General features: G+C 32.1%; 9 protein-coding genes across 9 annotated transcripts; 3 read left to right on the forward strand and 6 right to left on the reverse strand.

Moving 5' to 3' along the window:
• Nucleotides 1-206: 206 nt before the first annotated feature.
• On the reverse strand, nucleotides 207-1,838 carry SEC59 (dolichol kinase; the record flags this gene model as incomplete). Its single annotated transcript, XM_011273014.1, has 1 exon — nucleotides 207-1,838. One exon carries the CDS (start codon nucleotides 1,836-1,838, stop codon nucleotides 207-209), a length of 1,632 nt encoding a protein of 543 aa, XP_011271316.1.
• A 279-nt stretch (nucleotides 1,839-2,117) lies between these two features.
• On the reverse strand, nucleotides 2,118-2,990 carry SLC1 (1-acylglycerol-3-phosphate O-acyltransferase SLC1; the record flags this gene model as incomplete). The annotated part of the gene is made up of 1 exon (XM_011273015.1): nucleotides 2,118-2,990. One exon carries the CDS (start codon nucleotides 2,988-2,990, stop codon nucleotides 2,118-2,120), a length of 873 nt encoding a protein of 290 aa, XP_011271317.1.
• A 651-nt stretch (nucleotides 2,991-3,641) lies between these two features.
• On the forward strand, nucleotides 3,642-9,974 carry BLM10 (proteasome activator BLM10; the record flags this gene model as incomplete). Its single annotated transcript, XM_011273016.1, has 1 exon — nucleotides 3,642-9,974. The coding sequence occupies one exon, from the start codon at nucleotides 3,642-3,644 to the stop codon at nucleotides 9,972-9,974; it is 6,333 nt and encodes a 2,110-aa protein (XP_011271318.1).
• Nucleotides 9,975-10,194: 220 nt separating this feature from the next.
• On the reverse strand, nucleotides 10,195-12,780 carry NIP1 (translation initiation factor eIF3 core subunit c; the record flags this gene model as incomplete). The annotated part of the gene is made up of 1 exon (XM_011273017.1): nucleotides 10,195-12,780. One exon carries the CDS (start codon nucleotides 12,778-12,780, stop codon nucleotides 10,195-10,197), a length of 2,586 nt encoding a protein of 861 aa, XP_011271319.1.
• Nucleotides 12,781-13,342: 562 nt separating this feature from the next.
• On the forward strand, nucleotides 13,343-14,488 carry NCS6 (Ncs6p; the record flags this gene model as incomplete). Its single annotated transcript, XM_011273018.1, has 1 exon — nucleotides 13,343-14,488. The coding sequence occupies one exon, from the start codon at nucleotides 13,343-13,345 to the stop codon at nucleotides 14,486-14,488; it is 1,146 nt and encodes a 381-aa protein (XP_011271320.1).
• A 171-nt stretch (nucleotides 14,489-14,659) lies between these two features.
• On the reverse strand, nucleotides 14,660-15,607 carry BN7_6419 (alpha/beta hydrolase family protein; the record flags this gene model as incomplete). Its single annotated transcript, XM_011273019.1, has 1 exon — nucleotides 14,660-15,607. One exon carries the CDS (start codon nucleotides 15,605-15,607, stop codon nucleotides 14,660-14,662), a length of 948 nt encoding a protein of 315 aa, XP_011271321.1.
• A 442-nt stretch (nucleotides 15,608-16,049) lies between these two features.
• Nucleotides 16,050-18,608, forward strand: ZRG8 (Zrg8p; the record flags this gene model as incomplete). Its single annotated transcript, XM_011273020.1, has 1 exon — nucleotides 16,050-18,608. One exon carries the CDS (start codon nucleotides 16,050-16,052, stop codon nucleotides 18,606-18,608), a length of 2,559 nt encoding a protein of 852 aa, XP_011271322.1.
• A 212-nt stretch (nucleotides 18,609-18,820) lies between these two features.
• Nucleotides 18,821-21,772, reverse strand: FIR1 (Fir1p; the record flags this gene model as incomplete). Its single annotated transcript, XM_011273021.1, has 1 exon — nucleotides 18,821-21,772. The coding sequence occupies one exon, from the start codon at nucleotides 21,770-21,772 to the stop codon at nucleotides 18,821-18,823; it is 2,952 nt and encodes a 983-aa protein (XP_011271323.1).
• Nucleotides 21,773-23,476: 1,704 nt separating this feature from the next.
• ARB1 (ATP-binding cassette family ATPase ARB1) lies at nucleotides 23,477-25,258 on the reverse strand (the record flags this gene model as incomplete). Its single annotated transcript, XM_011273022.1, has 1 exon — nucleotides 23,477-25,258. One exon carries the CDS (start codon nucleotides 25,256-25,258, stop codon nucleotides 23,477-23,479), a length of 1,782 nt encoding a protein of 593 aa, XP_011271324.1.
• Between the last annotated feature and the right edge of the window lie 259 nt (nucleotides 25,259-25,517).

Raw genomic sequence — 25,517 nt, forward strand, 5'->3', positions numbered from 1 at the left:
CTATTAGTATAGTACTTGCAGGAACATAAATTTTGTTGTCTAGTGAATATTCGATTGTACCAGTAACTACACTAGTGCTCTAGTAACAGAAGTTTTATACGCTTACACGAACAATTTACTCGTTCTTCCGAAAAGCTTCATCTATATTAATGTATTGTATAAATATATGATAGTATTGTATTATGTATATAGTACACGGTAAAATTTTATTCAAGAACCTCTAAAGTGGCAGCCATAAAACCAGGAATCAAAATATTATCATTCAAATCACTATTACCTTCCAAAATACCACTTAATGTACAGGTTAGTAACAAAGAATGAAAAGTCTTATCAACAAAGAACCATCCAATATGTTTTAAAAAGGCACAAACAGCATATGTTGAGACAATAAAAGTTAATGTACCTTCAATAGTCTTTTTGGAGCGACCCCAATATATAGTACCATAGTTGGAACCAATAATTGAGGCTAATGAATCACCGACACCTAAAACCACCAATCCAACGATAGAGTTATTAAACAAGATTGGTAAAGTAATACCGATGAATAAATAAATGTAAGAAACAATAATTGGTCCTTTTTCATCCCTGAAATCTGCAAATAATCTTAAATGACTATCGAGTAAAGAACCAAATGGATTTAGTTTTAAATATCTAATCTGTTCAACAAGTAAAAACAAAATCAACGAGCCTGCTAAACTAACTTTCACAAATTCAGAATCTAAATGTAATGGATAAACTAATAATCCAAGGACAAGGAAATGCCAGATTTTTCTTCTAAAATTAGGTGATAACTGAATTTTATAATTGAAGATTGTTGGAATCAATAATAATAGCGATAGTAGCCAAATTGAAAGAATCTTGATTCTTGAATCGGTGGCTGTTGCATATTCATAGATCCATACTAAAGAATTATTACCCAAAATTGGATCTAATTGATATAATGTAGCACCAACAAATGTACCAGTCCATGATAGTGTAATTAGTGAAGTTCTTAACAAAGTATTTGATTTGTAAACTTTTGTAATCAAAAATAATAAAGCTAACCCGATACCAAATGAGATGAACAATTTTTGCAAAATCACGACATATAATGCATCTGAATTAATCATATATAAATTTGTTAATAAAATACTGAATAATCCAACTTCCACTTCATCTAATGATTTAAATTCAGAAATACTACCTAATGCATAATTTACCACTAAATGTCCAGCAACAACTTTGGCATTATAAACAGTGTCCATATGTTCAGTATTAGAGTTTAAGATAGAAAGCTGAATAACAAGTTTAGCAATGAATGGGAGTTTCAAAACAGATGTAGTTAATGCCACATTGAATAATAACAAACTTCTATCATAAACCAAAGCCAAAGATGCAGGTAAAAATACTAAATAGACAATATTCCATGATGGTAAAGGAACTTCTTCATTTGATCCATTAGATTTAGCAGTTTCATTTTGAACCCTTTGAGTAATGACCAATGCTGAAATTAAAGCTAAAACACCACAAGCAACACTAATCAATAAATTAATTTCTTTATCATCTTGAAATTCTTCCCAATATTTGATATGAGCAAGATTAAGAACCAATGATAAAACTGAAGTTTGAATAATTTTATCAGATGTAATATATTTAGTACCAACTGTACCCAACCATCTCAATAATCTTTCCTGTGGGAGTCGAGGCATATCATTCTTTGGTTTTAGTTTTTGTTCTTGTGTCTCTTTCTCTGCCAACTCTTGAGCTTCCGCCTCTTCAAGTTTTCGTTGTTTGGTTTCAGCTGCGAGTTTCTTGCGCTCTCTTTGCGTAAGAGTTGACGAGCCGCCCTTGGAAACCATATTATGAGGTATACTTTTTTTTTGAGCTTCAAAATCTTATCTTTTCATTATAATCAAAAGAATTTCGATATAATTTGACATGTTTTTTTTTGTTGTCTGATTATCGATCGCGTTTCGGATTTTTCAATTTATACTTTAAGCGATTTCCTTTTCTTTAACCGAGAATATTATTTATATGTTGTGCTACAATTTAAACAAATTTTCTATCGTAAAGTCGTATTAAATATAAAAAATTTACAGAAATATTGTTTTTGCTGTTGTCCAATGAGTCTCAACTGATTAAGTGCGTTGACTTTCTGAACTTTTGCTTAAAAGACTGGTGCTTTCGACATTTGCTCCTTGTTCTTCAGAACTTTCTTCAATATCATTTGGGAAAGTTTCATATTCTTCAGAAGTACCACCAACTGTTGATAAACCAACAGTTTTCAATTCTTCAAGCATCAGTTCTCTGACTTTAGAGGAGAATGCACCAATATCTTCTTTTTTCAAGTCTTTAGTTGGTAATGGTTCTAAAACTTTAATCACAATTTCACCACTTTCAAATGTTTTTGTTGAAGAATCAAGTAATGGAGATGTAACTGATACAACTAATGGGATAACTGGAATACCAGCTTGTTGAGCTAAATGGAAAGCACCCTTTTTGAATGGTAACAATTCTGGAGTTTTACAATAGGATCTTGTACCTTCTGGGAAAATATATAAACCTCTCTTTTTTTCTCTTAAGTTATCTAAAGCCTTGTTTAAGGTACGAACTGATTTTTCTCTATTTGAACGATCTAAGAAGAATGTACCACTTAAAGACATGAACCAACCTAAAAATGGTGTATATTTTAATGATTTTTTTGAAGTAACAACACAACCTTTTGGAAAGACTCTACCTAAAATAAGAATATCCAAAACACTTTGATGGTTTGAAATCAAGATTGCTGGTAAGTTATTTAAACGTTCTCCGTTGATTAATTTGATTTTGATACCCAATAATGAGCTGAAAGTATAGTAAAACACTCTTGCAGTGGTCCATTGTGCAAGATGACGCTTTCCAACAAGTGTCAAGGCAATAGAGGCTAAAACACCATAAAGAGCACAACCACCCAAGACAGTAGCAGCTAAGAAAGTTTTGGAGTAAAATTTGACAGCTTTCAAGAATCCCATATTGACTGATGATTAAGAAACGAACGTAAACAGATTATTTTTGCAGTTCAGGATCCTTAAAAGTTAAAACCCAACCAACTAAATTTTGTATAGTAATTTGTGCAAGGATCAAAACCAAAATTTGATTTTTAGTTCAACAGAAGTTTGACACTTTATGGAATGACAGAGAACTTTTACCGCCAAAAAGAAGGCTAATATTCCTCAGGAACAGGTGTATGAGACGACCTGACTTCATTCTATAGTGTGATTGGATTGTCTAATATATAACTATGTGTATACTTTCATAGAAGTGGCTGCCATCACTTTTGAGTTCCACTGCTATTAAAACGTCCATACAAATATCACCAAACTATGTCATGTGACCTTGACTTCATGTTGGATATAACGATTTGGAATCCTGAAATCAGCGGCTGATGGCAAAAAGATCAGAAGATATATAAAGATGACTTTTGTACTGGAGTTTCAATTCCAGAGCAATTTAGTCGTTATAGGGACAATTGACATATATTTACATTATTTATTACTTAAAAACTTGATATTAGACATTGACCTGTTACATCGATTAGAAATAAGAGCATCATCATAAAACGTATCCATTTGCCATTATTATATTACCTGCTGTGGGTTGGACACTGATTATACCACACGATAATGTCACAAAACATCAACGCCCCTATTCCATTGAGGAATAAGGCTCTGTTGAATATAGCGACGGATCAATCAAAACCAATTAGACCAGCATCAAGTTTAGATTCATCAAGTCAAGCTAAGAAGGCTAGATTGGAAACTAAGAGATTAACCCCAGATCCTTTTGGTGTGAAGCAAAAACAAGATGGGAACATACCAGATTCAGAAGATGAACTGTTAAAGAAGCGTTTAAAGCATTATGGTTTAGATTATCCTGATAATTATGAAGATTATTTAAAGGAATCTTTGAATAAAGACTCCAAGTTTTATGCGAGGGATGAGGCTAGAAAATTGGATTTGAAAAAGTTATTACCTTATAATACAGAATCTCACAAAGATCAAGCAAAATATTTGACTCAAATTTTGGTTCATTTATACATTGCAATCAAATCATCAGATCTTGAAGGATTGGTTAGTATTTCCACAAAGGACTTGGCTGCTGTTAAAAATGATATTGAACTTGCATTAGATACAGATTTTTATAACACAGATTTATCATTTGATTATGAAAATGACGAGGAGAATGATGACGCTGATCAGGATGATGAAAATAGTAAGTCATCTGGTGTCATTGGGAAAATATTACCTAGATCAGCCACTATCATCAGTGTTAATCATTGGACCAATGAATTGAAAACTTGCTTGAAGGCAAAATTTGATATTCCATTGAAATTAAGAGCATCTTTAGCAAAAGTATATTATTATTTATCATTGGCTAAAGGTCAATCAATCAACTCACAATTGTTTATTGATGTCTTTGTCAAATTGACTTACAAGTATAGGGATCAATTAGTTGAGAATAATCTGTTGGTATTGAATCATAAACCATTATTAGAATTAATCGTGGATTTCTTCCCAGATGTTGATCCTACTTATGACATTTATAATCCAACGACTAATGAATCTGATAAAAAGGTTTTCAATAATACAATGAGGTTAGCATTAAACTCCAACTATTTCTTTGAGCCAAAATCAATGCGTGAGATTTATGAATTTACATTATCAAGGTTTTCAATCCCTACTGCATTTTTGAGTTTAACAGTTTTATGTAACACTCTACCTGTTTTTATCACTAAAGATGATTCAATCTTGAATTATGTGTCATCATTGTTCTACTTTTGGTCAAACAACACATCCATCAAAGCTTTAGATGTTAATATCATTGATTTGTTAGGTCGTATCTCACGTACAGTATATTCACACGTTTCTTCGGGTACAATTGATATTACACTTGGTGATTACGGTATCTATACTGAAGGTCAAATTGATTTCATGCTTAACAAAATTCAAAACAATTTAAGAAATGATTTTAAGGTATCTACATTTTATGGACTGGCAAGAATCTTGGTTTATTCAATCAATAATCAATCTTTCCAAAATTTTTATAAAAAATTAGATATTTTGTTGAAATCAATTGAAACATTTGCACATCCTTCAAATACTGGATCTTGGTCAGTGCTGATTGCCAGATTTTGTCATAGATTTATCAAGCAATATCATAAAAGACACATGTTGGAAAAAACCTCTGAAAACCAGCTACCAGAAGGGTTGAAGCTTACAACTGAGACTAACGCCAAAATAATTGATCTTTTCAGAGAGGTTGTTCTATTAGGGTCACAAGCTAAAAGAGACTCGATTTGTAATTATTACATTGCATCTTTAGGATATTTAACAGATTTGGAAGCCAAAAACAAATTTATTTTGGTCAATCAAGTGTTGGTTGATTTATATGATGCCTTAACTGATCAATTTATTAATTCAAGTCATAGAATTATCGTTTCATTAAAACAATTCACTGAAGTTTCTAGATTTATGATACATGACAAAGTTTATAGAGTTCATATGACAAATTTGCTTTCTCTATTGTTAACTAAGATTGGTAATAATGACTTGGACCTAACAAATAATGTGTTTAATACCTTGGTCACAGTTGGTTCTCTGATTCCATTCAAAGATTTATCTACAGAAGATGATTATGTTTCGTTTGAATCAACAACTATTGGTTTTATTCAAGACCACCTATTTTTCTTGAAAGAAAACCCATTAGATGAGTTTGTTGTTGACGAAACCACCATTCATAATGCATATATTGCATCAAGTAAGGCATTCCCAGATATTACTAAAGGATTTGTTGATAAATTATTCTTTTTGTTGGAAGCAGATTTGAACGAAAGATTGGTTTTCAAGGTTACACAATCATTGTTGATTTTATCTCAATCCTTTTCCCCAGAAATCTTTAATTTATTTGCAAATATTTTACAAGAAAAGTTCCATCAGGGTGATTTCTACGACATGAATGATAATGAAGCTTTGTTATCTAATATTTATGGTACATTAGTTAAGTATGATAACTCACGTTTTGATTACTATTTTAACCTTTTAGCTGATCTTATTGAGGAAGAAATTGAGCAAGGTGCTGGTTCTGTCAGAAACAACACCAGTAGCATTCGTAGTGGTGATAAGAAATTAGTTGTCTATCTTGCATTGATTGCTGAAATTTTGAGTGTTTCAAATAATAAAGTATTGGATCATAAAGAAAAATTCATGAATTTAGCACAATTACTTTATGAAAAAATTAGAAATCCATCTCTTCATGGATTAGCTTCCAACATCATCCATAAAACCTTATCAAATCTTACAGGGTTAAGGCTAGTTGAAAGCAGTTTATTTAGAAAAGAACAAAATATTAATTATGAAGAATATTGGGGCGGCAAACAATTTGATGATGATAGGTTCAATTCTGAGAATTTGAAGTTTGACTGGTATGTACCAGGTAATGCAGAGGTGTCGTTTGCTGTGGAGTTATTTGAAACAATCACGGTTGAAACTTTGTCAAAGTTGGAAGAACTTACCACAAATTCCACAATATCTGGTCTTGAATTTTCTGATGAGTTTACAAAACATCTTTTGTATATCAGCAGCTCACTTTCAGGTAATAGTATTTTGTTTGATCCTGATTACAACAATGACCATAGTGACAAAAATGAAACTTTCAATGCAACTACCTTACAAAGAAAATTACTGATTCTGAAATCATTGAGAGCTTCGAGAAGCGATGAAAGAGAATTTAATATTGATATTGAGGAAATTACTAAACATCATGAAGGTGATGATCAAGTATCAGATCGCCCACTAAATGAGAGTTATAGAAGTGATATTAAAGAAGACTTCAAGGACTTTAATGGTGTTGTTAATGGGGTTGCTTACGATGTTGAAGGTATAAATATTGAAGATGAAGTTCCAAGCTCTAGATTGCTGACTCCTATGGCTCAGCATGATAGTGATCTCACTTCAATCATGAATTCATCTGTTGCTTTTAGAGAGCTTAGAATTTACAATTGTAACTACTTTTTTGGTTCAAATTCTTTAGAAAAGAAATCGTATACTAATTACGGACATATTCATCAATTGAGAGCATTGGTTGGGCATGGTTTACATAAAGCGTATGAATATTTGACAAAAAGTGAGGCTGATAATGTCCATCTTTTCCAAGCGTTATTACATACTTTGGAAACATATTTCTGTGATGTTGGTAAAGTTTCAACCATTGATTTTGAGGATGAATTATTTATTGATTATACTTTCTTGAAAAGAGTCCAGTCTATTGGTAATTACTCTAAACCTTTCACAAGATCATGCCTTGGTGCAAGAATTGAAAAATATCACCGTCAAAGGGTTATTCTACATTCAACGAACAGATTTCAAACTAAATTAGATAAAATTCTTTTAAGGGATATTGTTGAATTAGCAACGTCTGCTTATGCTAATATTTATCAACCGGGCCAAATGACAATGATTGAGACAATGAAAAAATTAATCGGTTCTTATAATTTAATTTTATCATTAGTGTTTGAAAATATTGAATCTGCAATTGCTGATAAAGATTTTAAGAGGGTTGAGGCTGGTCTAAGAATCTTCAGACTGAAAAAGATCCACAACAAACTATTATCAGATTACGTCAATATAGGTAAAGTTACCGATATTTTATCTCGTTGTTTGCTCATTGACAATCTTGAAGTCAACTTTTTAGCTCAAAAAGGATTTAATGATTTTTCCACAGCTATCAAAATCCCATCGGCTATTGCATTATTTGAGTCTGATGAAATTGATAAGGCTATTAGACCACCTGATAAGTGCATTGACTTGGAAATTCAAACAGTTAAGGCAGCTAAAGATGCCAAAAGAAGTTTTTATATGAATAAGATTGATGACCTACAAGAATATTTAATCAAAGCTGAATCTGAAAATGAGCATTGGAAGTTATCACTTCTCTATCTAAAGTTTTTAACAAATATTCAAAATTATTATGAGGTACCAGCTAAGAAAAAGGTGTTGGAATTGTTAATTCAAAAGTCACAGTATCATCATCCAGCTTTGGTGCGTCTTTGTATTAGGGCATCTACTAAAATATTTGACAAGATTGTGAGATTTGCAATTTTCCGTTATGACTTGCTGAATTCTTTCAACAACAAATATGGAAGGGAAGGTATGGTCCAAATAGATACTAGACATGGGTTCTCAGACAAGTTCAAGGCAGAAATGAATAACTTTGAGTCACCAAATTACTATATTGATGGTAGAGCATTTAAGGGGTGGTTATTCTGGAGCGATCATATACAAGCAATCGATCCTAACAAAGCTGCAGTTGATGTCAAATTTAATGACGAAGATATCGAAAGCTTAAAACTTTTCGGATCTCTTATAACAAAGGATTGGGTCAGTTCCGTCATTAAAACTTTAATGCAAGACAATGAAACTAAAGGTATTTTCCAAAGTATTGATGTTTTTTTGTTTTCTACCATTGTTCATTTGATTTCTTTGAAGTTCACAAAAATATCATATCAAGAGTTATTACATTTGATTGTTGAACACTACGACAAAGACGAAAAGGCATCTGTTATCGTTGTTGCTGAAATTGTGTGTGGTCTTCTAGTGGCAACAAATCATACCACCCATGAAGATGTTCAAGCTAGAGACAGTTTCTTAAGTCCATTTTTAGATTTGGTTTTAACTAATGATCTTGCACCAGATACTTCTGGTGTTTGGAATATTGTTTTTTGGTGGATACCTTCGAGAATTGATGTTAGGAGGATACCAATACTCGCTGAAAAGGTTGAGCGTCTTGAAACTGTCATTGATGTTAATTCTGACTTGGCATTCATTCAATCTGCTAGAATTAATTTTACAAAGTCATATCTTGCAAGTTTAGGTTGGAGATTCAACGGTGCTGAGAGTATTTTTGATAAGCTACTTTTTGAGCATCCTTATCAACTAGTTAGAGATCAAGTTGGTGGTCTGGTTGCAACATTAGCATTTACCATTTTCAGAGAATCTTACGATAATTTGGATGGATTTTTACAAGCTCAACAATCTAATGAACTGGGTGTTCTTACTTATGAAACTCCACAAACATTCGATAACAGAATCAAGAAATTATTTGATCATGCTGAAGAATTGAGGAAAGAAACAACCGAGTTGACAACACAAGAAGCTTTGAAGTCTAATTATTTTTACATTTCTTCCACTATTTTAAGATGGCTAGAAGATGCTTTAAGTGGTGTGTTCTCCGTTGCATTATCACCTTTTGTTAAGAGTCATATAACTCCATTTTTGTCAAAGCTAGAAAGTAACAGAGAATTGTGTAAACTTGCAGGCATCAACCCTGGTTATGTATATCATAATCTTGCTGATATATCATATAGACCAGAAATTCTACCTGCAATTATAGATGTCACAGAAAGAGATAATTCTACAATTCACCAAGTATTGTTACAGTTATCATTCATTGAAACTTTTTTTTCTCGTCAATTATTGCAATTGACAGATTCTCAGAAACATCAATTATTATCTCGTGTCGATAAGATGTTATTCCATAGTAATGTTGAGGTTAGACACAAGGCTGCTAATGTTCTTTCAGGATTTATTCACAGCTCATTGGGATTTGATGGTGTTAAGGAATTTACAGATAAATATTCAAAAGTTTTGACCAAAAGAAGAGCAAAAAACAAGAAGTTTACAAATGAAGAAACCATCAAACTACACGGTAGTGCTATTGGTTTAGGTGCTTTGATTTCAGCATATCCTTATGTTTCACCACCGCCAAAGTGGCTTCCAGAGCAAATTTCAATTTTATCTAAAGCTGTTTCACATCCTGGAATCATTGGTAAATCTGCAAAGGATATTTTGAGTACATTCAAAAAAATAAGATCTGATACATGGCATATAGATAGATTATCTTTCACAGAAGATCAATTAGAAGATTTAGAAGGTGTCTTGTGGAGAAGTTATTTTGCCTAAGACACTATCTAGAATTATGGTTACTGTATAGTATTATTTTGTGAACAATTATATAAGTATTTTTGTTTTATTGAAGGATCTGACAAGTAGTGAGTGACTTTGTTACCTACAATCGTCGTAGAATTAACCCAGGCTACATTTTTATCAAATTTTTAATTGATATTCAATTTCGAGATAATTAATGTAATTCATAGTATACAAACAGATCACTAACGATCAATCAAGCACGGGTAGATTTCCCTCTTTGATTATTTCTTTTGTCCATACCATTCAAAGCACCTGAAATAGAACCTGGAGCACTTGATAGAGCACCAGTAACAGGAGCAAATTTAAAGTTTTGATTACGTTTGTGATGATGAGCATTATTATGTTGATCTTTACCAGCATTATTACCACCGTGGTGATAACCTTGTTGTTGTTGATGACCACCAGCTAAACGTTCGTTACGATCAGATAATGATGAAGCTCTATCAGCTAAATCTAATGCCAATTCTTGTAATCTAGTTAATTCAACACCTTTAGTGAAAACAACAGATTTGGAAACTTGATCTAAACCAGCTGAAATTTCTTCATTGAAGATCATTTTAGATAAAACAGCTGAAACTTTACTTTCTGATAATTCGAAAATTTGTGATAATTTAACAATTGAAAGTTTTGAATAGAATGATTTGAATTGGAAAATATAAGTTCTTAAACCTTCAACTTGTAATTTTTCTTTGATTAATTCTCTAATCTTATCAGATTCTGGGAATAAATTCCAAATTTTAATTGAATTTAATAATTCTGAAGCTTTTTTCCAATTACCAGCTTGTAATTGTTTAGCAGCAGTCATAACATAATCTCTTGTGTTTTCTGGTGGACCTTGGAAAGTTTGTTTTTCATGGTATTCTAATGTACGACGGAATGATTTGGTTTGTAATCTCTTTTTAGCATCAACAGATGTACCTAATTGTGCATATTGTGGGATTTCAATTAATAAAGAACTTGTTAAAAATACAGTTTCAAGTAATTCCAAATTTATATGTGTGTGGAAAGGTAATAAACGTTGTTTATCAGCAACTGTGTTTTGATTACTATATCTTTGAGCACCTTGACCTAATAATTCTTTATGACGTGTTGAAGTGGCAATTTCTTGTAAAGTTTGATGAGCTTCAGAAATTAAACCATTTCTAAAAGCACATAAACCAAGTTGAACCAAAGCTCTGTTGAATAATATTTGAACTGATGGATCAGAAGTGTGAATTGATGATTGTAAATGAGAAATCAAAAACATATCTCTAGCTTTGAAATATTTATTATTGAATGCATAAAAATAGATATGAGATAACATAGCACGTTTACGATAAACGGCATTTGTTTGTCTGTATAAGATTGAAGCTAATGAATCTAATAATGTATCAATGTATGATTCTTCTTCAGTGTATGGAGCAATGTATGATGTTTGTGCTGTTGGTTTTAATGATTCCCAAGCAGTAGCTTCACTTTGTTTTATTAAACCAGATGGTTTGAAATAAATATGATCAATTCTTCTTGAAACAACTCTAGCAATTTGATCACCTTTAGCTGAAACAATTTCAGATTCTGGGATGATGAATTCAGAATATAGTTGAGCACGGATGATTGTAGTGTATAATTCTTGTTCATCTTTTAAACGATCAATATATTCAGTGGTGTGTGGATCAATAACTTGTAATGAACGAGTGAATTCATCATCTAATCTTTCAACAAATGAAACAACTGAACCTACAACTTCACGAACACCTTCACTATTTGGAGTTGGTTCAACTTCAATATCATCTGAAGCTTCAGCAGTTTCAGTGACACGATATTGAGATTTGTTATCTTCCAAGATTTTGAATAAATTGTTGATATCTTTAGCAGCTAATTTCCATTGATCAATTGATAAGTATGATAAGTTTGCTGAGCCATCAAATCTATAAGGAATCAACATCAAGTATACAATAATGGCTTGATATGGAGTTGAAGCTTCTTCCGCTAAAGTTTCTAAAGTTTTAACTTGTTCACGAGAATCAACATTCTTTTTACCTCTTGATTCAGCAACTGAACGTAAAGTTTTGAAGAATGAAGTACTTTCAGTAGTTTTACCACTTTTACCAACAGTACTGAAACCTTCACCTGGAACTGGAGTGGATGCTTTTGATGGGGTTTCTGTGATTGGAGCTTCTTTTTCAAAAGCTTCTGGGTTTTCTCTGAAGGAATCAACTAATGAACTATTTTCACGGACAGCTTTTTTAACTCTTTGTCTCACAGTGTTGAAAGCTTTTGAAACACTAGCGTTTAATTTCTTCTTATCTTGTTGAGTATCTTGAATTGTTTCATCCAATTGAGCAATAGTCTTGATGTAAATGTTTGGAGTGGACAAGTTTTGTTGTTGAGCACGGATCAATAAACGGTTCAATTTGTCAAATTCTGATAAAACCACTATCCAATCATTGTCTTCTTTAGAGGTATCAATGGTGTTGATGGCGCTTCTGATTTCATCAAGTAATTTATCTTTAGCACTCTTCACAACTTTTTTACCATCTTCTTCATCAGATGAATCATCATCACTTGCTGCACCTTTTGTGAACTTGCTTTTCAAGAAATAAGCTGGACCTGATGGTGTATCTTCATCAGAATCAGAATCATCACTATCATTTGCAAAAGCTGAATCATCGGATTCTTCAGCTTCTTCATCTTCACTTTCAGATCTTAATTCTTCTTCTTCTTCAGAGGAACTGAGCAATTCTTCCTCAGATGAGGAGTAGTCTGAGTCTGAGACTCCACCAGCGAAAAAACGGGACATTGTTTGCTTGTATGAACTGGTTCTTTTGACGTGTTGATTAGCTTTTAATTCAGTTCTTCTTCATATATTTTCACTTTTTTTTTCGACAAAAAAAATTATCACGTACAAAATCTCGCAGTAAAACTGGGAACGGATCGCGCTTGACAACTATGAGTGTACGCGTAAATCTGAGTAACCATGGTGGAAATATTCGCTAATGGTCGGATTCTTATACTTCAAAAAAGATATTTATGCTAAAATATATCACAATTACACTCTAAGTAGCATTTACACAGTTTTCCTATTCAAATTCTCCTTTAAATTCACCATTTCCTCAATTTCTGTGATTTGAATTATTCGCGGATTGTTTTTTCAATCTGAGAAATTACGTAATCAAAAGAAAATCAAAAAAAAAAAAAATTAGTGCGATGCGATTGCAAATAAATTTATAATGAAAATTAATATGAGAAGTTAGAACTGATCTTTAAATTGTTTAAACGGACTACATTTGGAATCATAGATATAAGGGAAAGGTTTATACTGGAGAATTCAACCAAATATACACAGAAAGAAATATATTAAAATGTCTTCAACTACACCACGTCCAAAACTATCACAATTATGTGAACTATGTCATTGTCGTAAAGCTATGATTAAAAGACCAAAGAATTTACAAAAAATTTGTAAATTATGTTTTTATAACGTTTTTGAAACTGAAATTCATAATACTATAGTTAATAATAAATTATTTTATCCTGGAGAAAGAATAGCTGTTGGTGCATCTGGTGGTAAAGATTCTACAGTTTTAGCTTATATATTGAAATTATTAAATGAAAGATATAATTATGGAGTGGAAATTGTTTTATTGAGTATAGATGAAGGTATCGTTGGTTATAGAGATGATTCCCTTGCTACTGTTAAGCGTAATAAAGAACAATATAATTTACCATTAGAAATTGTATCATATAAAGATCTTTATAATTGGAGTATGGATGAAATTGTTAGTTGTGCAGGTATTAGAAATAGTTGTACATATTGTGGTGTTTTAAGAAGACAAGCTTTAGATAGAGGTGCTGCTAAATTAGGTATAAATCATGTTGTCACGGGGCATAATGCAGATGATATGGCTGAAACTGTATTGATGAATTTATTAAGAGGTGATGTTGCAAGATTAGAAAAATCAACAACTATAATGACATCAAGTAGTGGATCACCAATTAAAAGATCAAAACCTTTTAAATATTCATATCAAAAAGAAATTGTTCTCTATGCACATTATAAGAAATTGGATTATTTTTCCACTGAATGTACTTATGCACCAGAAGCTTTTAGAGGTACTACAAGAGAATTAATGAAAAATTTAGAAGCAATTAGACCAAGCTGTATTATTGATATTATTCATTCAGGTGAAAATTTTGTTCTTAGAGAGAAAAAAATAAGACAACAATTTAGAAAAAATCCACCAAAACAATCTACAGAATCAAAAGGAGGTCCAATTAATGAAGAAATTGAAGTTAGAGCAGATGGATCAATATCATTAAATAAAAAAGGATTTGTTGATGGTAATAGATGTGAAAAATGTGGTTATTTATCAAGTAATAAAATATGTAAAGCTTGTATGTTATTAGAAGGTTTAGAAATGAATAGAGCTAAGATTTCAATTGATAATAATGAATCAATAGATGGTGCTGCAAAAGTGGTTCGTACATTAGAACAACTTACATTTTGAGTATCTGATTTAATGAATTACATATAATATACAAAGGTGGGTTTGAAATGAATTTTTGAAGGTTGGTTTTATATCTATAGATTTATGTACATATAATGTTGAACAAATTATTTATTATTTTATTTTTATTCTATATATTTCATGTGTTGTACTAGTAATGATGTGATATGATCAAAATTCAACTAACCATTTAGATAAATCATCAGTCATATCGTCAGTGACTTCATGTTCAGCATTATATTTTAAAGCTTGGAATTGTAGAGATGGATTAAATTGATCCCTTGTTTTCACATCAGTATCATGGAGGTTCAAGAATGGAATAGAATAATCCATTAATACTAATGGATCAAATTCACCAAATAATGCAAAAGTTTTAAGCTTTTTGGTATCATAAGTATGTGCCACTAATGCATCATTTTTAGAAACGATATCAAATAAAGATCTTGGATATTTTTCCTGATCAAAATTTTTTTGAAGAATACCATAAGATTCATTATATAATGTCTTTCTATTGAACTTCCCCAATCTGTTCAATAATAATGAACTTAGATCAAAACACCCAACTATTGGAGCGGCACCATCATAAACCCCAGGGAATCTGGTGACAGATTGAATAGTTGTGTGACCACCCATTGAGACACCACTAACTATATAACGAGTTTGTTTAAATTTGTTTAAACCTGGGACGAATGAAGGTAAGTAATCATGAATAGTTTTTAATTCCACAACAGCACCATCTATATATGATATCATATCAGCAGCATGAGTTATATTACCTTTATTCCAACTTTGTTGATTTAGTTCATTTATTAATCTTTTACCATGATTTCTAAAATCAAAAGTTATGATAACAATTGGTTCGATATTATCTTGTGAGATTTTATAATACTTGGTGATCAAATCATGAGCTAATTCTTCAATTATAGCAGCACTTGAAGTTCTACCATGTAATAGGTATACAATTTTCAATGATTCATTAGATTTTTTATTGTCATGATTGTTGAAAGGATTAGTTTTATCTTTATGGAAATAAGCGTATGTTTCTAAACCAGCAATCAACTGAGTCACTTTTTCGATCAAAGGGTTTGGATGACCAGCACTTGCAAATGAGTGTGCCATATTTATGAGATGGTATTGAATGGACTCAAGCTCAAAAGATTAAGGAACAACTAGAGTCCAGTTCCAACACCGGCAATAGGTTCAATACTTGATAACGCGCGAATTCACAAATCACGGTATACCAAAAGCAGTTTCAATCACAGTATATAAACAGTGGCTTGAAAGTGCTGGTCTCAGTAACAAAATAAGATTCCCTTTGACTTCTTTTGTATACTATGAATGTTTGTTTTCGATTGTTTCCCATTGTTTGTTCATTCTGGATCTAGAACTTTGTACTTAAAATATAATCACCCATTACATAATCTGCCAGCCATTATTCATTTGATTTGACACTTTGAAAGAAGATGACTTTTGATTTAATACACTTGAACCTTCAGAACAGAAAAGCATAGGTAACGCTTCAATTAAAACAAAGAGACCAGGATCCAATACTACACGAGCCATGCGCTCCTTCATCAAGACACACCGCAGAGGATCATCCACCAACATTGGTGACGGTGGGCTACCAGATCTTAATACTTCTTCAAGCACTACAGACTTAGCATCAGAAGACAAACACAATAGCACCATCTCTGCCAATTCATCCACCCCGTCGTCTCCAATACGGCAATCTACACCTTCATCACCATCCATAGTCAACAAGAGCAAGAAACTACATCGTCTTTTCCAAAGAAATAAAACTTCGTCACAAAACCTATTCAATCTTTCATCCCCATTATCACCAAATTCACCAAAAAAATCACCACCACCTTCCATCATAGGTACAAGGACTCATGAATGGGGTAATAACAATGGTGATAACTCCTCAAAATCAACTGGGAATAAGAACTCAGGTAAATCATTAAATCCAAGATCATCTCAATCCTCTTCAAATTCATTTTTGTCTGATGATGAAATTCATCAACTTTCTACAACTTCAACCTCATCAAGAGATCCATTTAGTTCAACCACGCACATTACAAATGAAAATGAATCAATTCAACTACCATTGAACACTGTCTTGGAAATTCCAAATGAAAATCTACTGGGTCCCATCATGAGAGAAATCCCAGGCTCAAAAGAGATGGATAAGAAGAATAGACATAGACGCGCTCAAATTATTTCAACAGATTCTTTCAAATTAGAAGATCCACCTGAGATAATACCCATTGCTGAATTACAGAAGCAAAAAGAAATTTCAACGCCAGAAATGTTTAATGATGGATTCATTGATCCTGATGAAACCGTGGCAGAGACTATTCACAATGAAAAACTACGACAAAAGAGAGAAAGTCAAATTGATTCAAACAATAAAGATTTACAAGACAATGAACAAGATGAAAATGAATATCAGTCTGATAACGATAGTGAGTTTTCATTTGAACAAGATAATAAACAAGGTAGAAATGTCTCAATTAGATATTATAAATCTCCTGCTGAAGATTTAGAAGAACGTCAAATTCAAAATGTCAAAGAACAAGGATTTTATGTTAATGATCTTATCGATGATGATTTTGATGAAGATTTGAATTATTATGATGAATATGGTGATGATTATAATGATGATGAGGAAATTTTCAATAAAAGATATTTTTCTGATGAAGAAGATGATACTACACATGTTAACAACACTGTTGGAGTTGTTGATGATAAGCCTCAAATCACACCAGAGAATTCGATCAATATAGATCAGAAGGAAAATCAATCACCGCCTGTGGGATATGACAATCAAAATGAGATTCAAGATGAAGATCAGGATGAGTACTATGATGATTATGATGAAGATGATTTTAATGATGATGAAGATGCTTTCAACAATAAATATTTTTCTGATGATGAAGAAGATATCGAACCTATGAAAAGATCATTAGTGAATCCTAATATAACACCAGAAAACTCATTTTTAGACAATTCATCAAAAATTGAAACTCCACTTGTTGAAAATTTTGAAGATGAGGTAACCCATAAGGAAGAAGATGATAATGAGGGAGAAGATATAGCCGCTGGAAGTATGCTTTCAAGTCTTTTAAGTACAGATAAGAAAAATGAAAAAGTTATCAATGAAAATGAAGATGAAACAAAGAATGACAATGCAGATGAAGATGTGGCAGCTAGGGATATCTTTTCAAGTCTTCTAGATTCAAATGAAAAGGAAAATGAAAACAAAAAGTCAAATGTCCAAAATAATAATGAAGAAAAACAAGAAGAAGAAGATTCAACAGCTAGAGATATGTTTTCAAGTCTTCTGGGATCAGACCAAATCAAAAATAAAATCTCAAACGATAGTATTAAGAAAAATAATAATAACAATGATGATGATGATGATGATGATGATCTGAAAGCTAGTAGTATGTTTTCAAGTCTTTTGGGTAAAAAAAATGACAATAGTATGCCAGGTAATAACAAAGATAATAGTGCAAAACCAGTATATCCAAGTCATAAAAATGGTTCTTTTCACGGAAGTCATCTACAACTGGATGAAGCACAACGAAGACCAAATGATGATTTGTTAAAACCAAGGAAATTATTAAAATATCATCAAATTTCAACTTCATTGGATCAAGATGTCCCTCAAAATAGATATTCATGGCTTAGTGAAGATGAAGATTTCCATAATAATAATAACTTAGACGGTATCAATTCAAGTTTTTCATTTGATTCATTATTAGATGAAATAAATAACATACCTGAAGATTTAGAATTTGGAAATGAAAAACCTGAACAATCACAATCAAGATCTAGATCAATGAATAGTAGTATTAAAAGAAATAAAGGTGTTTATGAAGATCTTCCACAAAATACAAAATTTGAAAATAATAATAAAACAGTTACATTATTTAATCGTCCATCACGTCAAAATTCAATTAAATCAAATAATTCATCTGAATTTCAAAATAATAATAATGAATTTGGTTATTTAACTCCAAATGGTTCATTTACTTTACCAAATCCAATGTTTGCAAACAATCAAAATAATGAACTGTCTCCTATAACAGAAGGCTCAATTGATGGCTCACCATAGATTAGCATTATATATTTATATGTGTATTATCAATCTGAAAAAAAAAAGTGCATTCTTTCGTTAATTTTATGTACATCGACGTCGTATAGCTCTTTGAAATTCTACCATATTGTTTAAATTTTACATACTATTTGATTTCTATGGTCCTTTCATAATTAAATAAAATCAATTAAACACGATACTAAACTATTAAAACATTATTAATTAAAACTTTATACTAACATACTAGAATTACTTTGATTTCTAATGTATGTTTCGAAATTATAAGATTGATTATTACGATAATCATAATAATCAGTTGGATTTGATGCTTGTCTATCTTGAAGTGCCACGATTGGACTCTCTCCATAAACGTAACTTTGTGGTCTTGTCATTTTTGGTTTTTGAGGTCTTTCTTGTTTTTGTGATTCTTCTGCTTTTTGTTTTTGTAATTGAACTTTCTTTAAATCTTCTTGTAATTTACGAATTGAAGTTAATCTTCCTTCATCTCTATTCTTAGATTTCAATAATTCCCTTTGTTTATTCAATAAAATTGTTTTTTGTCTTTGTAAATGATCTAAAACTTGCTTTGTTGATTTCATAGTATCATCACATAATTCAAAAACAGTTCTATTTTGTTCGGTATAAGTTCTTAATGGTCTTCTGTTACGATTTAATGATAATTCTTTAGCTTTCTCACTTGAATCATAATGTAGTTGAACTTCGGATCCAACGCTTTCAAATGAGAAGTTGGAAATTGATCTATTTGCTTTGTCAAATTCTAAATTACCTAAAGCAGATTTTGATCTCTTGTGACGAATATGTAATGGTTCAGTAACTGATACTAATTCATCATCCTCGTCTTCATCTAAGATAACAGTTTCACGAACTTTACCATTGATATTTTCAAATGTACTTCTATAACTATCATTTGATGGAACTCTATTGTTTCTGTTAGGTCTATTATCCTTTTTGGTAATGATATCATAACCTTCATTAGTTAAATCAATAGTAGTTGTTGAGCCCTTATGAATAGATTCTGTTGTTTCTGCTGTTTGATTTGATGAAGTGGCACTGAAAGGTTCACTAATTTCAGATTCATAACTAGATTGACTTGGGTTTGGTGAATTTTGAACTTTCTTTGGTGTTCTTTCGTGGACTTTATGATGAGAAATTTGACGAATTCTATCAGGTTCAGAGTTATCAATCAATCTTACAACTTGAGGCTCAAGTTGAGATCCTAATGGCTGACCACGTAATTTTTGAACATTCAAAGTTGAAGCAGATGTGGTTAGAGGTTTTTGCTGTTGTAATTGAGATGGTTGTGGTGGTAATTCTCTAACTATTGATCTTGATGGTACAGTTTCGGCTCTATTTTCAGTAACTTCATTTCTCAATCTGGATGTCAATGGTGGTGAATTGTTTTTTAATTGTCTTGGTTGTTTTTTACTCAAATCAACATCACTTCTTGAACTTAAAATGAGTCTTCCTAAATCTAGTAATTGTTCAGGATCAGCTTCAGGCTCTTCAGATAATGCTGATTCTGCAGTTTTTATACTTTGAACTTCTAAACTTTCTATATCGGAATGAGCAAGATCCAAACTTTCTTGAATAGAATCAAATGAAGCTTGATCATCTTCATCCTCGTAATTCTCTTTCTCACTTGGAATAGCACTTGGTATAGATGAATAATTACTTCCAGGTGTTTCCATATTTTGTTCGTCAGAAATATTTCTCAAGTTTTGAATATTCGTATTAATTTGTTGTAACTCTTTAGGTTTTTGTTGTTCACCAACATGAGCGGTTGGAATTTCTGAGAACTCATCAACTGGGAAATCAATAATTGATTTGGAACGTCTGTGAACATGGCGTCTATGTGGTGATGGTTGGGGTTGTGTATATCCAGTTTGTGCATATTGTTGTTGTAATTCTGATTGCTGTGAAGAATATTGAGGTTGATTAGGTTGATGGTATTGTGGTTGTTGATGTGGTACTTGTGCAAATCTCCCTAACTCAGAATGGTTTTGGTGGGGTAGCTCGTGAACTGGGCCAGATCTTGAGAATATACCTAAACCACGATCTTGATGTGAATCTTGATGAGCAGCTCTCGTTATTTGATCAACTTCTTTGTTAAAGACTTTGGTGGAATTAGATTGTTGATGTGAAATTCTAATTTGTGGATGTATGTCTGGTTGTTGTGATTGTTCTTTAGTTTGTTGTTTTTGGAGCTCATTTCTAGGTCTTGGTGGGAATGAAAAGGTTCTGTTGAGTTCATTATTTTGTGCCTTAGCAGCCTTGCTTGGATGTTGAATGAATTCCTCGTTATCTAATTGATTTTCCTTGAATAATTTAGAAACAGGACGAGAATATGGTTTATCAAGGTTTGGAATTTCAATCTGCTTTGACAGAACTTGTGGTAATGGTTTCTCTGCTCTTTGGGGAGCAGGTTGTTTGATTGGAATAGACTGTTTGATGGGTTCTGGTTTCTTTGTGATTTTAACTGGTGAATATGATTTTGATCTTGGTTCTGAGTCTGTTGGTGGAAGGATATTGGAAACTTTTTTTGCTTGTGGTGTATAGTAATCTATTTCAAACGGTTCATAATCAGTACCGTTATAAACCAAAGATGTTGGTCTTCTTTTATCCTTGTTATTTGGTGATAATATTGGTGGTAAACTTAATTCAAGTGGTATTGGAACAAGTTGTTTATTAAATTCAGTTTCACCTCTTATAAAAAGTTTCTTTCTATCAGGACTTGTATTGAGCATCTCTCTCATTGAATCAGCAACTGACAAAGGCCTTCTTGAGGTTGATCTTCCTCTTGGTTTATCTGGTCTAAATGGTGCTTGTAATTGTTTAGATTCTGAGTTAAATATAGATCTGTGATCAAAATCACCACTTATAATGCTATCATTAAGATTCATGCCACTAGTATCATCATCATCGTCTTCGTCATCATCATTTATACTATCTTGTGGTGGTAATGAAAACCTCACTTGTGAAGGAGTACCTCTCATTTGTCTTTTAGTTGGTGATCCTGACTTCACCATGGAAGATTGTAATACGGAGCCATCTGCTGCTTTGTATTCCTTCACACTTCTAGTTGGAGTAGCTGGAAGGTCCTTTAATATTTGATCTGTTGCGATTGAGGTTGGTCTCCTTTTATGACCTTTATTAAATGACATTTCTTTGAATAATATACCTCCTTCGAACTAGTTTTGATTGGATCTGAAACAAATCTGGCTGTCTAACTTTTTAAAGAGTTTAAATTCTTTTTTTAGTAGTAACCAAACCCTTGATTTTCTTCGAGCTTTTTGGTATATACCAAGGTGAAATATCTGGTTTTAATTGAATGAAGTCTAGTAAACAAACACCAACAACACGGTTAAACTTGAGCAGTCTTGATGTTTTCAAAGGGTATAAAGAAATGAAAGAATCAAAAAAGAGAATCAACAACCAAATTTTACTCTTCTGAGTTTCAGCTTCTGCTTATGCCTCACTTCTTCTTGTTGATATGTAAACTGATTTGGCGAGCTTAAGCGTAAGAAGGGCTTTCATCTTTTTTATTCTTGTTTACCTCTTACCGAAAAGAGCTACTTCGATCCGGTATGCGCAGGTCGGCTTTATTTTTTTGGCATGGAAACATCATAAAGAAGCCTAAAAAAAGATTTGGAAAGACCATTTGGTAACAAATCCCATACTAAAGCAGCAAATTCCAGAGCTTGAACAAATTAGCGAGACGCTTGTGCAGCTTTGTGAGTACTAGAGTATACCAGGTATACGTCCTTTGAAGTCATCCTCCCCGAGAAATGGCTGAGGGACGTTGAAGCACAATTACTTCTTGAAGTAAAGCCTATATTTCAGATAAACATATGAAGTTATGAACTGTTTATTGGCCTATTGATTTTTAGTTCGATTTCTAGCGTCGCATGTGGTGTACAACTTCGCAAGATATTGCAGACTCTATCACGGATTGGAGCTATAGGATCTTCATTTTGGACGTTAAGAGGATCAAAGATCAGCAATCTTCGAATATTATTCCAGTTAGAGCTGGAGCCTGAGAGCCTGAGACGAAGTACTTTTATTTTATATATAACTTACAAGTGTAGAAGCTGTAGGCTGACTATTACTAGTTTTGGGCCCCCATTTTATATGAGGACGTCCTTCATGCAGCTAGAAAGCCATAAATCGGCCGGTCATCGCTATTGTGAATTTTGTATACGTGTAATTGCCATATCAATCTGATATATAATTATTCATATATGATGATCAAACAACATTTCATTTGATAATTACATAAAGGCTACCAAGTTCCAACTTTTCAGCTTATCATGTAAGTTAGTTATTTGTGTAAATCCTCGAAAGGTTGATCCTCTCCAAGACAACCCAAGTATCAAGATAAGTAAACCACATCAAAATATATGCATATCATTTAGTACCATATCGTAACTTGTAACTTGTAATTAACCATGAACAAGTTTTCATTATCAAATTACTATAATCAATGTTGCTCTAATATCTATAACAAGAAAATCTATTAGGTAGGAATTACGAAAAGAATACGAGATGAATGAAATAGTATACGGCGTACAGGTGTAAAATCTCTACGATTGAACCCAAGTTTTTGACTTTGATTAAATATTCATCTATTTTGTATAAACGGAACATGCTCTTGAGACACAACAGAATCTTTAAGGATATTAAAGCTAAATCAACACTTAAAATCAATCAAAATCTTATTAAATCCACCAGCAATGATGTGTATATGATATGTGTTGTACTAAAGAAAAAACTAATACTATAAAACCATTTGAAACCCAAAAAAAACAAAGTTATGAACTAAAATAAAAATAATTTTGTATAAATACCAAAAACCAAAATTAAGCATCTTATAAGACAACGTTTTTGGCAAGTTTTTTCTTATAGTCACCAATTGAACCATCCCATCTTGTTGCTGTTTTACCTTCAACAACGAAAATATCTTTAGCAATTTTATCCAATAGACGGAAATCATGACTAACAACACAAACACCACCACTGAATTCATTGATAGCGTCAGCTAAGGAATCAATTGTTGGAATATCTAAACCATTAGTAGGTTCATCCAATAATAAAATGTTTGGTGATTCTAAAGCTAATAATGAGAAAACAACTCTTGAACGTTGACCTTCTGATAAAGTGGCCATTTGAGCGGTTTGAGCTTCACCACTTAAACCGTAACGACCTAATTGACCTCTCCAGTATTGATAATCTTGGGAAATATGAGAGAATTTATCACGAACGAATTCTAAAGCGGTTTTAGTTAAATCTAATTGATCAGCTGAATGTTGGGAGTAAACACCAACTTTAATATGTGTATGTCTTGAAACACGACCAGCTTGAGCTTGTAATTCACCAGTCATAATTTTTAATAAAGTAGATTTACCAACACCGTTTGGTCCAACAAGGGCAATTCTTGAATCCATATCAACACCAAAACTTAAATGTTCATATAAATTGTTTTCTGGATTACCATCATAAGCGAATGAGATGTCATCGAATGATAAAACTGGAGGTGGTAATTTATCAACATTTGGAAATCTAAATTCGAAAACTCTATCTGGAACAACTTTTTCAATTAAACCATCAGCTTCCATCTTATCCAAGATTTTTTGTCTAGATTTAGCTTGACGAACTAAATTAGCATAAGTACCAGCAGAAGCAATGAATTTTTTAATATGAACAATTTCTTCTTGTTGTTTATGATAACTCTTCATTTGATTGGTTTCTTGTTCAGATCTAGTTTTATGATAAGAATCATAGTTACCACCATAAGCGGTTAATTTTTGTAATCTCATATCAATCATGTTTGTACAAACACCGTTTAAGAAATCTTCAGAATGAGAAACTAAAACTAAGGTACGATCAAAACGTTTTAAATATTCTTCTAACCAAACACAAGCTTCTAAATCTAAATGCGCGGTTGGATCATCTAATAATAATAAAGTTGGTTTAACGAACAAAGCTTTAGCTAAAGCAACACGCATTTTCCAACCACCAGACATATCTTTAGTTTTTTTCAAAATAGTTTTAGAGTTGAAACCTAAACCAATCAAGATAACAGCAGCTCTTGATTCAAAAGTTGAAGGATCCATAGAATCAATTCTTTCATAAATACCTTCCAAAACTGGGGATTCTGGACCATCTTTAACAATGATTTCTTCAACCATATCTTCTAATCTTTTTAATTCATGTTCAGCTTCACGAACAACATATTCTAAAGCTGAGAATTCAGATGGTTCAGCTGGTTCATTTAATAAATAGACATCAATAGCTTCTGGAATTGGGTATTCTCTAGCAGCTAAAGCATTTAACAAAGTAGATTTACCACAACCATTTTCACCTAATAAACCATAACGACGACCATAATTTAATTCTAATTCAGAATCTTGAATTAAAACTTTACCATGGAATAATAATGAAACTGAAGAAAATTTAATATCTCTTGAAGTTTCTAAAGAATCTAAAACACCGGTGGTAACACGGTCAGAAATACCATCTTTATCTTGTTGTAATTTTAAGTTTTGGATTTCAGCAGCAGCAGCTTCACCAGCATCGACAGTTTTCTTTGTCTTTTTACCTTGAGCGGCTTTTTTAGCATCTCTTTTAGCTTTTGAAGCAGAAACAGCCATTTTTGATAAGTTTGTTTTCTTCTTTTCTAGACAATTAAATGAGTATACAAGTTTCCTAATAAGTTAATATTAAAAACTTGATTTGTCTTTTCAAATGTCAATTGTATGGTTAATTCAAAGAAAAGAAAGAGAAAAGGGAAATAGGTACCAAAGTTATAGTATTATACTCAGAGAAATCACAAACTATTTTAACTGTGCATTGAGAAAAAAAAATTTTGAAAAATTTAACGGAGGGTAACGCCATCGGAGTGTGTGTACC

The sequence above is a fragment of the Wickerhamomyces ciferrii genome, contig 00274 (genome assembly GCF_000313485.1).
Source record: "Wickerhamomyces ciferrii WGS project CAIF00000000 data, strain NRRL Y-1031 F-60-10, contig 00274, whole genome shotgun sequence".
Classification (NCBI taxonomy): Eukaryota; Fungi; Ascomycota; class Saccharomycetes; order Phaffomycetales; family Wickerhamomycetaceae; genus Hansenula; species Hansenula ciferrii.